We start from the raw sequence: 15,030 nt of genomic DNA, 5'->3' as shown, positions 1-15,030 counted from the left end.
TTTGCTCAACTCAAATAAACAATAGGGAAACAGTAACTTCAACTGTTACGAATTCTAAAAAACTGGCTAAATTTTTGGGCCGGGCAAAAATATTTTTATCGGGTCATAAAATCAGCTTTTGTTAAAATGTTTATTGTTTTCACATATTCAACTTAGCTTTTAGCTATTCGTGGATATATATGTTTTAACGCATTCAGCTTAAGAACCACACAAAAAGTTTTTCCATCGCGAAAATGCCATCCCCAAACAAGTGCCGCTCGAGACGGTCTACCCCCTCCCCCTTTAGCTACGCTAATGATTAGACAAGTGTGGTGTCATGGCAACACCGGGGGAGGAGAAAGGCGGCCGAGAGCAGGACGCGCAGGACTCTCTTAAACCGGACAGCGACCCAGGCGGACGGCAGCACAACAAGTAAAGGGTGTGTACCCTTGTGTACGTGTATACGCGAATAAATTATTCTAAATAATATTTATGAACTAGTGTTAGTTCATAAATATTATTTAGAATAATTTATTCGCGCTCGTTCTTTGACATTACAACCTAGTATAATATTTTAAATAAACGATTATTTTTAGTTTACTAAATTATGAAAAAGTGATTTACGGTGATGAAACATAATTTACCCCTAATATGAAATGATCAAAATGAAAATGTGACAGCATATTTTTTAATCAATATTTTAATACATACATGTTTTACTATGCACTTGAATGAAGTGACCAGACGTTATTATTTTAGAAACCCTGTCCTCATCAAAAATTGTGTTCTTTTTTGTCCTCCTCGAACAAAAATGTTCGAGGGGAACTTTTTTGTAGCTCCCGCGGCATTCCTAAGTGAACAAAAATTCCGAGATGACTTTTTATCCTATCGTCCTATTTTGTTTTAAAAATCAATTTTAATAAATATATATTGTGAAATATATAAAATCACATTTTTAAAATGTAGTATTGTTTTTTAACCCTTAGACCGCCGACCGGTAAATTCTTAATTACTCGCTGTACGCCATGCGTTTTTAGCGATATAATTTTTTGGCTACTTACTTTGTTTAACACATCATTACAGCCAAAATACTCAATTTTTATATTTTAAAATTATATATGTATGATTAACATGATATAAACATTCTAATTATATCAATAAACAAACATTTTTAGTCGTATTGTTGGAAATATAAAGTGAACAAAACTAAATCTATTGGTCGGTCCGCGTGTTGGCTCGCGTTCACACACCTACACACACATGCACGCGCGCGGCACTATACAAGCGAACGACAAGCAGGGTCATGCTGACACTGAAACAATTTTAATATATAAATCTGCAACGCATTTTTTCTTCGTCTGACTTACATCCTGTTATAAAAATTTACAAATCGACAAGATTTCTTTGATGCATACAAAATCACATATATCGTACACAAAAATAACCCTAATAACCAAACCGTTTGTTTTTGATCAATGGTGTTTGCAATTGGTTGTTGTTGAAGGTTGTCATATTTCTTTATATATAAAAATAATAAATAATAAAACTTGATAGCAAGATACGATGTTACATTTAACTATATATAATTATATGTATAATTTATAATATATACATATTCTTCTTCTTCTTCCACGGCACTACAACCGGTGATCGGTTTTGGCCTTTCCATCTAATTTCTTGTAGAGCTTCTAGATATATCTTGAGTTTTAGTTTTTCTTCCGCTATTGTTTGCATTTTTCCTGGTTGTAATATTGCACATTCCAGCTTCCAAAATTGAAGTCCAATCGTTTATCTAGATTTCGATCGTCTAGGTCAGGGTTTCCCAAGCTTTTTGAGCGGCGGAACACTTCGCAAATCCGAAAATTTTGGCAGAACACTTAGCTTATTTTGCTGTACCCAACTTCTAGGTACTAAAATCTTCGCCTTCATTATGAAGTAAAATATGTTCATTCTTTTAATTTACTCCAAATTTTTGGGAAATATCTATTTAAGCTCCATGGAACACATATTTTGGATTCGCGGAACACCAGTGTTCCGCGAAACATAGTTTGGGAAACCATGGTCTAGGTCATTATGAATCGGGGCGGATTTATTATTTCTTTGTGATTTTTTCATAACTATTTGGATTTATCCACGTTGGTTGGTTTGCTCCATGATAGAAACCCTCCTCCTTTATCCGGGCTTGGGACCGGCAAGAGTGCAACATATCTACACTCCAGGCGGAATATGTAATATATATTGCACACACACACACATGTATATACAATAAATAATAAACTTTTCGACCATTGTGACGCATTGGGGTAACCTGTTAGGTCACGATGGTATTAATTTAATGTAAATAAATAAACACAATACAAATCAATTATAAAATAATAGAACAAGTAAAATAAAATGATTCTACGACAAGGAATCGTTTTTGTTATTATTATTATTATTTAATATTTACTAAGAGTTAATATTGATATTTTATTAAATATATCTTATTTATATTTATTAAATTATAAGAGAAATCCGAAACAGCAAAAATATAACGGGTTTCATAAATGGAATAAAAAAACACCTTCGTACATATAGAAATAAATTATAATATTAAGACTTTATTATTGTATATTTTCATTTTTTCTTTCTGTTATGTATTTTTTATATATTTTTATATATGCTTACTAAATTTGTTAGATGTAAAGATTAGCTATTAAGCTAAATAAATTAATAAAATAAATAATAATAAATAATTAATAAGTATTTAATAGTAATTATTATTATTATTATTTAAATTTTACAAACAATAAAAACCAATCACGAAAACAGTTGACTATATTAAAACAATCGAAATAACGTATAAATATATTCACAAGTATTTACAAATCACAATTATCATTGAAATATTGATGACATGATTTAATTTCGATTCATAAATTAAAGTATAAAAAAAAGAATTTCCGCGATGCGTTTGTGCTAACCCTAAGGCCGGTTTCACACGTGCCGGGTGGATTTGCCCGGCACCGGGCCGGCGCCGTGTAGTGGGGATGGTGTTGTATGGGCTAGTACTATCATTTCAGACGTGCCGGACAAATCTACCCGGCGCTGACTGCCGGTTGTCGCCGGCCGCGCTCACTAAACTGTCCGGCGCCGGGTACCGAGTTGAGTGTGGTGGGGGTAAAACTCAAACATGAACCGGGCCGTTGACAGTGTTTGTGGTATCTTGTAATAAAATATAATATATATTCCTCGTGTTTAGGCAATAGCGGAAGAAATAGACTTCGAAATTTTAATTATATTAATGTAATCTCTTTTAATTATCTTAGTAGAATACATACAAAAATAAAAAAATAACGCGAAATGTGTGGAAGGACTTATGTGAAGCCGTTAATCCTAAATTACTGGCACCAGTTGACGGGGTATAGGTCGGGTTGGGAAGAAACCGGCCAGAAACCGGCCAGAGACCGGCCACGTGTGAAAGCTTTGTAAACGGCGCCGGCCCGGTGCCGGGTGAATCCATCCGGCACGTGTGAAACCGGCCTAAAGAAGCACGATTGAAACCGCGCGCGAAATACAAACGACTAAAATTAAGGCGTGACTTTATAATTATATATACCACTGTTTCATCGCAAATTCTATTAATAAAATCACTGAAATCGTTTACTAGGAACTCAAACTGATTTTTAAAACATATATTGCCAACTTTTACCTTTCCGTTTCTTTAAAAAACGAAGGTTTTAACGAGCGCATCATATCATGCGCTTGGCGTTAGACAGTAGATTTAGTTGCGCATCATATCATGCGCTTGGCGTTGAAAGGATTAATACTTTAAATTTCTTGTATTAGGTATTTATTTTGATGCATAGTATAAGTTTTTTCGAGTGGCCACCCCAACGGCTGTGTTCGCAACCGTCGTCAGTTCAAGTTTTGATTGTCGGTCGCTTAGCGCGAGATGTACTTTGAGGTGAGTTATTGAACTAATAATCGGCCCTTTTGCCGTCGAAACCGTCTATCGTTCACTCGTTATCAATTGCGAGACATTGTAACGAAAATGCGCACTAAAATATCGATTATATGTGTAATATTAAAACATCGCTAACGGAATTATTCGTTCCATCAGGTCACAAACACTCCCGAGAATCGGAAACAACAGCGAAACAACGATGCGGAGAACAGGGAAGAGACTTACACATTGGCGCTGATACCGTTTTCGGCCACTCCCACTATCACCTTCGAAGATGTGTCGATTGGACAGAAATCCGTTAAAACGTTGAATATTTCAAACCCGAAGTCAACGGCCGCGCATGTCAGTACTCTTTCTTTTATATTTATAATAACTTCCTTTTCAAATAAAGCGGATCTACCTTTTGTTTCCACTCTCCACAATGTTTGTTTGATTAAAAAATGAAAATCCACCTTTATAGATAACAAATTTTGCAAATGCTTTAAAATAAAAAAACTTCATTCTCAATTACCAGACATTCAAAATGTATTCTCATTAATTCCCTGCGTTTGACATCTTCAGACGTCATGACGAACAAGCCCCAATCACAGATTACGTTCCCAGCCATCATCAACTTTTGAACCTTTTATCACAATTGTTTAATATATTTTAAGGTTGAAAATTGCTTGAACGGAATATTAAAAACTTTATCTAATGACATTTCATGAAGTTTGCTCAAAAACATTTGTAAACACGGAAGACTGAAATATAATTTTTTATATGATAATTTACATAGTTGGGCAGTGCCCCCAACCAATTTTATTCAGAACCATTTGTTTTATTGCTTGTTCAGAGAAATGCATTAAAATCATAAAAATTATATCATACTAAAGTTGAATTTGACTTTAGTTTATATTCGATGCAGATACACTACATTTTTCGTGGAAACAAAATAAACGCATTTCGTCAACTAATGCTGAAACCCACATTCTTTTATATTTATTACAATATTTAGTTACTTTGTAAATATTTTATTTAAACTAGAAATAAAACAAATTTATGATTTTAATTTTAATCTACTGCAACCCACAGATTGAAAACCACTAATAAAATAATTTTAAGATATGTACCAATACAATTCAGAACACTTGATATTTTTTGTTTTTTACTTTCTTTTAATTCAAAAGTTATCATATTTCTTTTGTTATATCTCTGTGTTGTGCGAAGTTCTCGCAAAACTGTCCGTTTTTGCACATCACGCGGTGAAAAAACGAGCCATTGGTCAAGTTAATAAATTCCAAGCACAGAGCTTGCTACGAGTTTATACTTTAAACTGACATATATACATATATTATACCTCAACGAGTAAGTCTTTCATTAAATTATGTTGTCTTTAGGTTGTGATTCAAAAACGAGCCGATGATTTAAATCTGGAATTTACTTGGTGCGAATGCACAATACCGCCATACAAAACTGCAGAATTGGAAATTTCATGGCTTCCGAAAAGTGTCATCGCTCAACGTACGACAGTTCAAGTTGCCGATGGGAGAAAAGGAAGATATGACGTGGTCGTCGTATGCAAATCTGTTAGTATTGGCAATAAATTATTTTTCTTTTTTGTAATCCACACTTATCATGCTTTTTATATTTCAGATTAAAAAGGGACCGAACAGCAAAGGGATCGACAGGAAAAAGATCAACAAACCTAAACTGAAAAAGAGCCCCTTGAAACCCAAGTCGCCGAAACACTTTGTCACGAAATTCTTCGATAACGCGAAAGAAAACGACAAAGTCTTCAAAGTTTTACAAGAAAACGTTTCAACCAACGCTCACTTCAAACAGAAATCTCCAGTGGTAGTAAACGAGCGTAAAGCGAACATCTTCAATAATAGCAACATATCTTTTGATATAAGCGACTATGACGTTAGACGCGAAACATACTTTATTTCCAAGGCAGTCGAAAAAGAAAACAATTTACCCTATGAGTATACGCCCGTCAAGAGAAAAAATGATTCAAAAAACCGAAGAGTTCACGACTTATCCGTTTTATCTGCCATCGAAAATATGGGCTTTTCTCCTTTGAAGACTTACAATAAGTATGTCAAAAAGGATCTGAACGAAACTACGACTAAAATCACTCACGAAACGCACATTATAGAGGAGAGCGTCTATTACATAAACTCGATAGATAGCGAGGTTAACTTTAAAAACGACACAACTCATCCGATCATAGATTTAATTAATTCGAGCAATAGTTCTACTGAGCATAAAGAAATCTTAAAAACCCCTCACATTTTTGTTATTCCTCAACCGATGCAAGATAAACCCAGTCATTCGGTTCCTAAAAACTTATATGAAACATTCAACACCAATATACTCCTGACGCCGAATCAAAAAACAGATGAACCGATCAATCTGTTCAATCCAAAACGATGCTCGACGGAAAAGAAAGTTTTAAACTTCACTTCGAGCTCTGACTTTGAAGCTTCCCAACTGACGCCAAAAATCTTGATCCAGGATATGTCCCCGAATACAACGTTCAAAAGATTGAGTTCGGAAACTTACACGAAAGGAGATTCTCCCATTGTTCCGCTTGACCCCGAGAGCAATCAATATTTGCAAAGTTCGCCATATTCTTTAGACGATTCGCCCGTAAAGATCCACTTTCCGTATAGCGCCCAAAACTTAATGATGAACGACAACATGAAAGGCTATAATGAAAGGATCAACTTGAGAAATACGATCCGAGATAAAAACAATTTCAATACCGTAAAATCTGTGATCGAAGCGAATATGTGGCAGCAAACTCCGCCAATTCGGTCAGTCAGTCCAACTCCGTTGTCTTCAATACCGGAAGAATCATCTGCGATTTTAGCTGAAACTACTTACGAAGTCAGCAAAAAAACGCATTACGATACATTTATCTTGAACCAAACGTACGAAGAGTCACAAAATATGACAAAAACTCTCCCTAAAACGGGATGGAGCAAAACTAAACCGACCAACGTTGTACCGAAGATCAAAAAAACTCAGATTTTAAAATCCAATTCTTGCTATTCGGATTATTCGATCGACGTTTACAGCATGGCTTCGATAGTCGATCCGTTCTTGGCTTCTTCCGGTCTATACGATGAAGAAGCGTTCTCTAGATTGGAGACGGAATTCAAGAGATGGTTGAATTATCTATTGACGCCTCCGTCGGATTTAGATACGAAACCTGACATTGATATCGGAAAGGCTTGGGTCGAAAATCGGAGTAAAACGGTGCCTTTAGCGCCGACGAACGAGCAGATGTCTTTAAAATATCACACCTCGCACAGACTAGCGAGTTTGAGGAAAGCTGGAGATGCCCTTATCAAGACTACGCAAATGTCGCAAGTGTTTTTGAAGGTGTCGTGTCAAGTTGAGAAGAAAATTTTAGCAATAAGGACGGATCGAAACCTTCATTTGGATATTGGCTTGCAAAAGACTATCTTGAGTATATTATTGTGCTATAATCCGCTCTGGTTGAGGATCGGTTTAGAAGTTTTATACAATAGAGTCATACCTTTAGCTTCCAACAGTGATGTGGGAGGTTTATCGGAGTTTATTGTCGAAAACATGTTCAAGAACACGTCTATAACGTCAAAGCATCTCCTGGTTCAACCGGCATACGCGGAAACCTTAAAAAAATTCACACTGAAGAAGTTTCTGTTCTTGGTATATTTCTTAGATCAAGCCAAGGAGAAAAAAATGATATTTCACGATCCGTGTCTGTTTTGTAGAAACGCTCAGTTTAAAGAGAGCAAGCTAATGTTGTTTGAGTTCGCTAAAGATGTACTGTCCGGTATCGGCGACATCACTAAGCATCTCAGACCGACGGGATATGTCGTAACGCATAAACAGACGCATTTGAACGAGTTTAAATATGCCGTACATAATTTAGCCGTCGATTTGAAAGACGGCGTTAGATTGACTCGGTTGATGGAAATCATTTTGATGAAAGAAGGTCTGTTGAACGGACTCAGAACGCCGGCGATATCTCGGCTGCAAAAGGTTCATAACGTGCAGATTGCTTTAACGGCTTTGGCGTCTGCAAATTTCAATATTGTCGGCGATATCGCCGCTAAGGACATCGCCGACGGTCACAGAGAAAAAACGCTGTCTTTATTATGGCAACTGATTAATAAGTTCCGAGCTCCGCTCTTCGAAAACGCTGCAATCTTGATACAGAAGTGGTGGCGTAAAAATTATCTGAAGATATGGATCAGAGATAGAATTGCCTATAAAAAGACCATTAGACTATCGCGAGCTGCGGTTACGATACAATCATGGTGGAAAGGTATAATAAGCAGAAGAAGAGTCGAAGTTGAAAGAAAAGTCAAAGTTCAAGCTTGTTCTATTATTCAGAAGAACATGAAGATGCTGATAGAACGACGACGATTCCAAAAATTATTAAGAACTGTTCTTTATATTCAAAATCGTTACCGTAGCAAGATTGCCATATGTAAAGCTAAATTAATTTTAGACAATCTAAAAAAGAATAGATCTGCTACTGTAATACAGACGTGGTACAGAAAATTAAAAAATCGTCAATATCTTGAATTGAACAATACTGATAGACCCGCCTACTTGTCGAAGAAGAACTCGGCTATTACGATTCAGATTTGGTATCGTAAATGTGTATTGAAATCTCAAAATAAAGATAAACCTATGTATCTATTAAAACGATCGTCTGCAATAACAATTCAAAGATGGTATCGTAAAGTCAAGTTGAACGAATATCTAAGATCGCAAAACAGTGATAGACCAGCTTATTTGCTATTGAGATCTTCAGTCATTACGATACAACAATATTATAGAAAGATGATCGAGTATCAGTATCGTAAATCTCAAAATCAGGATAGAGCTAAATTTTTAATGCAAAGATCGTCCGCAATCGTGATCCAAAAGTGGTATCGTAAAATTATGTTGAACGAAGAACTCAAATTGAAGAATACTGATAGGATCGATTTCATAGAGATTAGATCTTGTGTAATTGTGATACAGATGTGGTACAGAAAAGTTAAGTTATATCAATCGCTAAAAGAACAGAATCTAGATAGACCGGCGTTTATGCTAAAGAAAAAATCGGTTTTAACGATTCAGAGATGGTACAGAAGAACGATGCTTAGAGCGCAGAATGAAGATAGACCATCATTTCTGCTGAAAAGGCAATCTGTCATAATTATACAAAGTTGGTATAGGAAGATAATTATGCAACGTTATATGAAATTGCAGAATACGGATCGTCCGATATTCTTGAAGCAGAAAGAATCTGCGATCGCAATACAACAGTGGTATCGGAAAGTAATGCTTTATCGATTGCTCAAATCTCAAAATCAAGATAGAGATCGGTACCTGTCGATGAGAGGTGCAGCAATTAAAATACAAATATGGTATCGAAAAATGTCATCCAAGTCGAAGAATGAAGATCGTATGAGATTCTTAATTGTGAAGAGTTCGACTGTTACGATTCAACAATGGTTTAGAAAGAAGTTGCTATTGCAAGAGTTGGAATCTAAAAACACCGATAGGTCTATATTTATATCGAAGAGAAACTCGGCGATCAAAATACAGTCGTGGTATAGGAAAATAAAGGTGTATCGAATGTTGAAAGCTCAGAATACGGACAGATCTATGTTTTTGCTTCAAAAGAGCTCGGTTATAATAATACAGAATTGGTATCGCAAAATTATTACTTATCGGTATCTGAAATTGCTAAATACTGAACGTACAGAATTTTTGTTGAAGCGTAATTCTACAATTGTCATTCAGAGTTGGTATCGGAAAATAAAGATGGATCTGTACCTTAGAACGCAAAATGAAGATCGACCGAAATTTTTATTACAGAAAAATTCGGCCACGATCATTCAACGGTGGTACAGAGAAACGATGAGAAAATCTCAAAATGTCGATCGTCCTGCATTTTTATTGAAGAAAAATTCAGCGACTGTCATACAGAGATGGTATCGTAAGACGATACTGAATCGTTATTTAGAATCACTCAATTTTGAGCGACCGTTGTTTCTGTTGCAAAAGAAATCGGCTATTACAATTCAACGAGGATTTAGGAAATATAAATTGTATCAATATCTCAAATCGCAAAATACTGATCGGTCGTTGTTTATTTTAAAGAAAAACGCTACGATTCAAATACAATCGTGGTATCGAATGGTATTGATGATTCGTTATCTTCAATATATAAATGAAGATCGTCCTAAATTTTTATTGCAAAAGAGTTCAGTTGTGATTATTCAGAGATGGTATAGGAAAAAGATGATGCATCGTTATCTAGAAAGTCATAACAAAGATCGGCCGTTGTTTTTAATAAAAAGAACAATGTCGATCAAAATACAGATATGGTACAGAAAAATTAAAGCTGTGGAAGAATTTAATAGAAATAATATAGATCGCATTACGTTCTTGCGACTTAAGTATTCTGCAATTAAAATACAGCAATGGTACAGAAGAATAATTTTAGAACGAGTGTTAGCTTTGAATAATATCGAGAGAGATTTATATTTAGTCATGAGATGCTCGGCGGTCGTATTGCAAAAATGGTTTAGAAAATTGAAAGCGAAACGAGATTTTGAAGCAAACAATATGGACCGTTTTATGTTTTTACAGAAAAAATACGCTGTAATCACGATACAGAATATGTACCGAGCCACAGTTGTTATGAAACACGAACGGTATCATTATTTAATGTTAAAAATTACGACTATAAGAATGCAAAGATTATATAGATCGTCGTTTTATACGAGACTAGTGCGAGAGCATTATTTATGTATGAAGTATTCTACGATTCTGATTCAAAGAAGATTCAGAGCTTATTTGTTGATGAAGAAGTGTAGATGCGAATATGTTCAAAAAATAAATTCTGCAATCACAATACAAAGATTCTATAGAAACTATTTGCTGACGCAAAATATCAGGAATAATTATTTGAGACTTAGATCGACGACGATTTATCTGCAGCGAATGGTGCGACAAAAACATATAATGATCGAAGCTAGGGAGTCATATTTGAAAAAAATACGATCTACCCTTATCATCCAACGGTTTTATAGAGCTTTTTGTGTCGTGAGATATGAACGTATTGAATATTTAAGAATAAGAAGCGCCGCTGCTGTTTTACAACAAAAGTTCAGGGCCAACCAACTTATGAAAAAACAACGAAAACGGTATTTGACTCTGCGTAAGATTTGCGTTATAATTCAGATCAGATACAAGAAAAAGTTTGCCATCAGGAGGCAGATTATCGAACACGAAAGAACAAAAGAGGTGCTCAGAGCTCAAATGGATGCCGAGGAGAAAAAGATCCAAGAGTTGAAGTATAAAGCGGCGCTCAAGATACAGTCATATTGGAGGGGATACGAACTTCGTAAGAGACAGGACGATAACTCCAAAGTCAAGCAATTGAGGAAGAAATGGCAGAAAGGCGGCTTAAATTCCAAGCAGTTGACTTTGGCTGAACGCAACGACGACGCTTTGGACGTGCTGATTCGCTTCAAGGATATTGCGTCGGTGATCAGAGCGTTTGAGACTTTGAGTGAGTCTTATTTTTCGTAAGATGATTGCGATTGAGTTGTTTTGTGCTTGATAATGATATATTTTTTAGATTTTGTAACAAACGTCTATCCGATGATGTACAGCGCCGAGAACGTCAAGAGTGTCACGAGAAGCTTGACAATTTACATGGGAGCCACAAATAGAGCGGTGTCGGTGCTGGAAACGCTTCACCCAGGAATCGCAATACTTATCAATCTGACCAGATATGCGCCTACAGCTCGTCACGCTTTCAACGTAATAATAAAGCATTTTGTACATTCATATTATTTTATTAGTTATGTAAGTTATTATATAAATAATTCACAAGTGGGAAAAATACATATATAGGTATATTTAGCTGCTCATGTGAAAACTACCTCTTGGATTTATATTCAGGTCAATAGTAAATAAGCATAACCTCAATATAAATCCTAGCGGAAGTCTCCACATTGTTCCACGTTGTGGTTTAATCCGAAAAACGTGAGTTACAATTATGTCACCAGTTGTCTGATAAGATCAATATCATAGTGACAACTAAATTTTTTTTAGCAGTGCTGCCAGTAATAAAAATATTTTTTGTAGTATGAATTTAATAAATTATTATATGTCTAGGGGTATGGTCAAATTTGCTTGTTCATTATTAGATACACTTTCTTAATTTCTGATAAATATAATTATAAATAAAAAAAATATGTTTCTTACAAGATATTTTAATGTTCAGGTCGCCTACTTAAATACTCTTCTATCGCTAATGACAAGATGGTGCGACAAGGATAATAATCTGTCTTGTTCCCTATGCACTTTATTCTGGCTATACGGAAAGTACGATGACATCAAAGAGGTGAGAATATTTTTGTTAACGTTAATATGAATAAATCATATATTAATTATTTTGTATATGTTCAGGATGTAGCGCGGTTCTTGAAACTGGAAGATTCCTACAAGATTATTTGCAAAGTGCGATGTCTCATAATACGCAAGCGAAAGATGGACAACCACAAACGCAGCTCGATTAACTTGAACGGATCGATGCACGGCACTCCCGTAAAGAACAACAAGAATCCTCACGTCAGATATCCGATGCTGGAGCCGGACTTTGGAATTCTCAACCCGGCCAAAGTGAGGGTTTTCCAGAATGACTTAGACGGAATCAACGCAGTGTTTGACCGATTCGATTTGCCGCTGAATGTGATAACGGATGTAAAGTCGCCGACCACAGACAAAAGTAGAAGCAGAACGACCCTGAGGAATTTGATATTTGACAAGTGATCTATTCATAACATTTTTATGTGTATATATATATATATAGACTCGCATGTGTAATTTTTGTATTTGTGTTTCGAGCATTATTACCTCATAAAATTTTATTTTAATTTTTAATTTATGTGTTTTTTCATTTTTCATACTGTATATTGTTTGGATTATTACGTATTTTATATTGACTAACATAATTATAAATATATTAATATTAATAACAAATTAATTGTGGAATTTCCTTTTAAATTATCTCGTTATGGTATAAATCGGTCTTAAATAATAATTGCATAACTAGGGTAAGGATTGTGATATGCATTTATTTATCGCAAGGACAACACTTACCAGTAAATATGCAAATCGCCTCAAGAATCATCATGCCTCTTAACATAATCCTAAAATGGTTTTACCATTGGAGTCCAAAGGCACCTATGTCATGCCCAATATAATTCTATTTTCTAAAGCCTTTTTGAGTGTCTTGATCATAAAATTTCCGCTATATTTCTATTAATGTATTATGACAAAAAGATTTAGTTATTCCCAACCATTTTACCTGGAATCGTCCAATTGCTAAAATTCGTCATAAAATCCGTTTATCCATCGATGGATTTTATAAACAATTTTTTAACCAGTCTGTGCCAGCCGCTCATCAAAGCCCAGAGGTGTGAATTATCAATAGTTCTCAATCAAAAAAGTTCGTTTTTAAATTTACGTAAATATTTTCTTTAACCCACTGCTAGGAACACCGTTGGTCACAATGTATCAGATACACCTTTTATTTTAATAATTATTCACTTAAAAATAAATTACAATAATAAACTTTAAAAAAATTAAACTTAATTTATTTTTTTATATTATTTTTAACCTTGTTTATGTACTACACAATAAAATTGGAAAAACAAACGGTGATATTATTTATACGAATACTTTCTACCTTTCTATTGAGAAAATGTTTTATCTTTTAATTTATAATCATTATAGCATATTTCGCCAACAATAATTGTATTCCACGCACACATACTACATTTTTCGCATCGATGTCTCGTCTATCATGATATTTTATTTTTTGTGCAAGGCATATAACGTTTTCCTTTATTGCCAGAAACATTTTGATCATCTGCACTATTAGTAGGCTTACTGTTTCATATAAAGGTTTGGCAATGGATTGGTGATGGGTGGCAATTATACACAGATTGAGCCTTATTGAGTATTTTTTTGAAAATATAATAATTATATGTTTATAATTTTAATATAAATGTGGACAGTGCGCGAGACAGCACCGAATTGCGATCTGCCAAAGCACGCCAAGAAAAGTATCTACGTCACGTCAGTGTTACCAGAGGGCCGCCAAGTTTTGGCCATATTAAAACCTATATATATATATATATATATATATATATATATATACATAAATAGGCCCCCACAGACGCATTCAATTTGTCCAATTTTAATTGGAGGTTAGACAGAATTCCTATTTTTATTGTGCTTCTTCGTTTTAAATGATATGTCAACAAATTAGAAAGTTTCCTTAAAAAATCTATTCTACTTTTTATAAGCTGATTGTTACAAATAAAAAGTACAATAAATCTAGGAACAAAGTAGGAAAGAAAAAAGTATGCTATGGACGGTCGCAATGTATCGTTATTTTTATTTAATTATTGAATCTAAAATGTTTTATAAATTAAGACTAATATTTGATGTTACAAATTAAAAAAAACAAATTCACAAACTTAAATCAGATCATCTGCTTTTCTTTGTTTTGATTTCTTCTTTTCTATCAAACAAGCAATAAGCATTTGCGGCACAAGCAGTTTCCGCGTCAGACATTTCCCGAGAATTTCACAAAATAATCTGAGGCTTGCACAAGTCATTACCAAACCGTACCAAAGTTTACGCAAACATGACGTTGCGCAATTTTTTTGATCGTATATGGGGGCCTTACCATGCAGGTTTGCGTTTATTATGCTCTTATGCATTATGTTGTAGACAAAAGATTAACATCTTCGTACAAATTCAAACTGAAACGTGGGCAACAGGAAATATCAATTTGGGGTTTGGCGAGGGTACTGTTAGCCAGAGAATTTTTTTAAAAATATGAATTCTGTGTTACACCTAATCATAATCAAAAACATAGTAATCTCATCTTAATGATTCAGTTTTCATGAATTTCCTTTGTACCCATGAAAAGAATTCAAGTTATATTCTTCTTAATCTTATCAGATAATTGATTTTTTCTTGAAATAAAATATAACATGTGAGTAAAAGCATATTTATTTCATTCAAATGTAAGTAAAATGGTC

At 34.6% G+C, this 15,030-nt stretch overlaps 1 protein-coding gene across 1 annotated transcript; it reads left to right on the top strand.

Annotated features, from left to right (window-relative positions):
- The first annotated feature begins 3,848 nt into the window (after nt 1-3,848).
- On the top strand, nt 3,849-12,856 carry asp (microtubule assembly factor abnormal spindle). The gene is made up of 7 exons (XM_088191543.1): nt 3,849-3,925; nt 4,082-4,267; nt 5,302-5,490; nt 5,558-11,477; nt 11,547-11,731; nt 12,198-12,317; nt 12,383-12,856. Exons 1-7 carry the CDS (start codon nt 3,914-3,916, stop codon nt 12,743-12,745), a joined length of 6,975 nt encoding a protein of 2,324 aa, XP_088047669.1. The 5' UTR covers nt 3,849-3,913; the 3' UTR covers nt 12,746-12,856.
- Nucleotides 12,857-15,030: the final 2,174 nt, after the last annotated feature.

The sequence above is a fragment of the Plectrocnemia conspersa genome, unplaced genomic scaffold (assembly GCF_051122295.1).
Source record: "Plectrocnemia conspersa isolate PC_06_02 unplaced genomic scaffold, ASM5112229v1 ptg000001l, whole genome shotgun sequence".
NCBI lineage: Eukaryota > Metazoa > Arthropoda > Insecta > Trichoptera > Polycentropodidae > Plectrocnemia > Plectrocnemia conspersa.
This window is presented reverse-complemented; position numbering and strand designations above follow the sequence as displayed.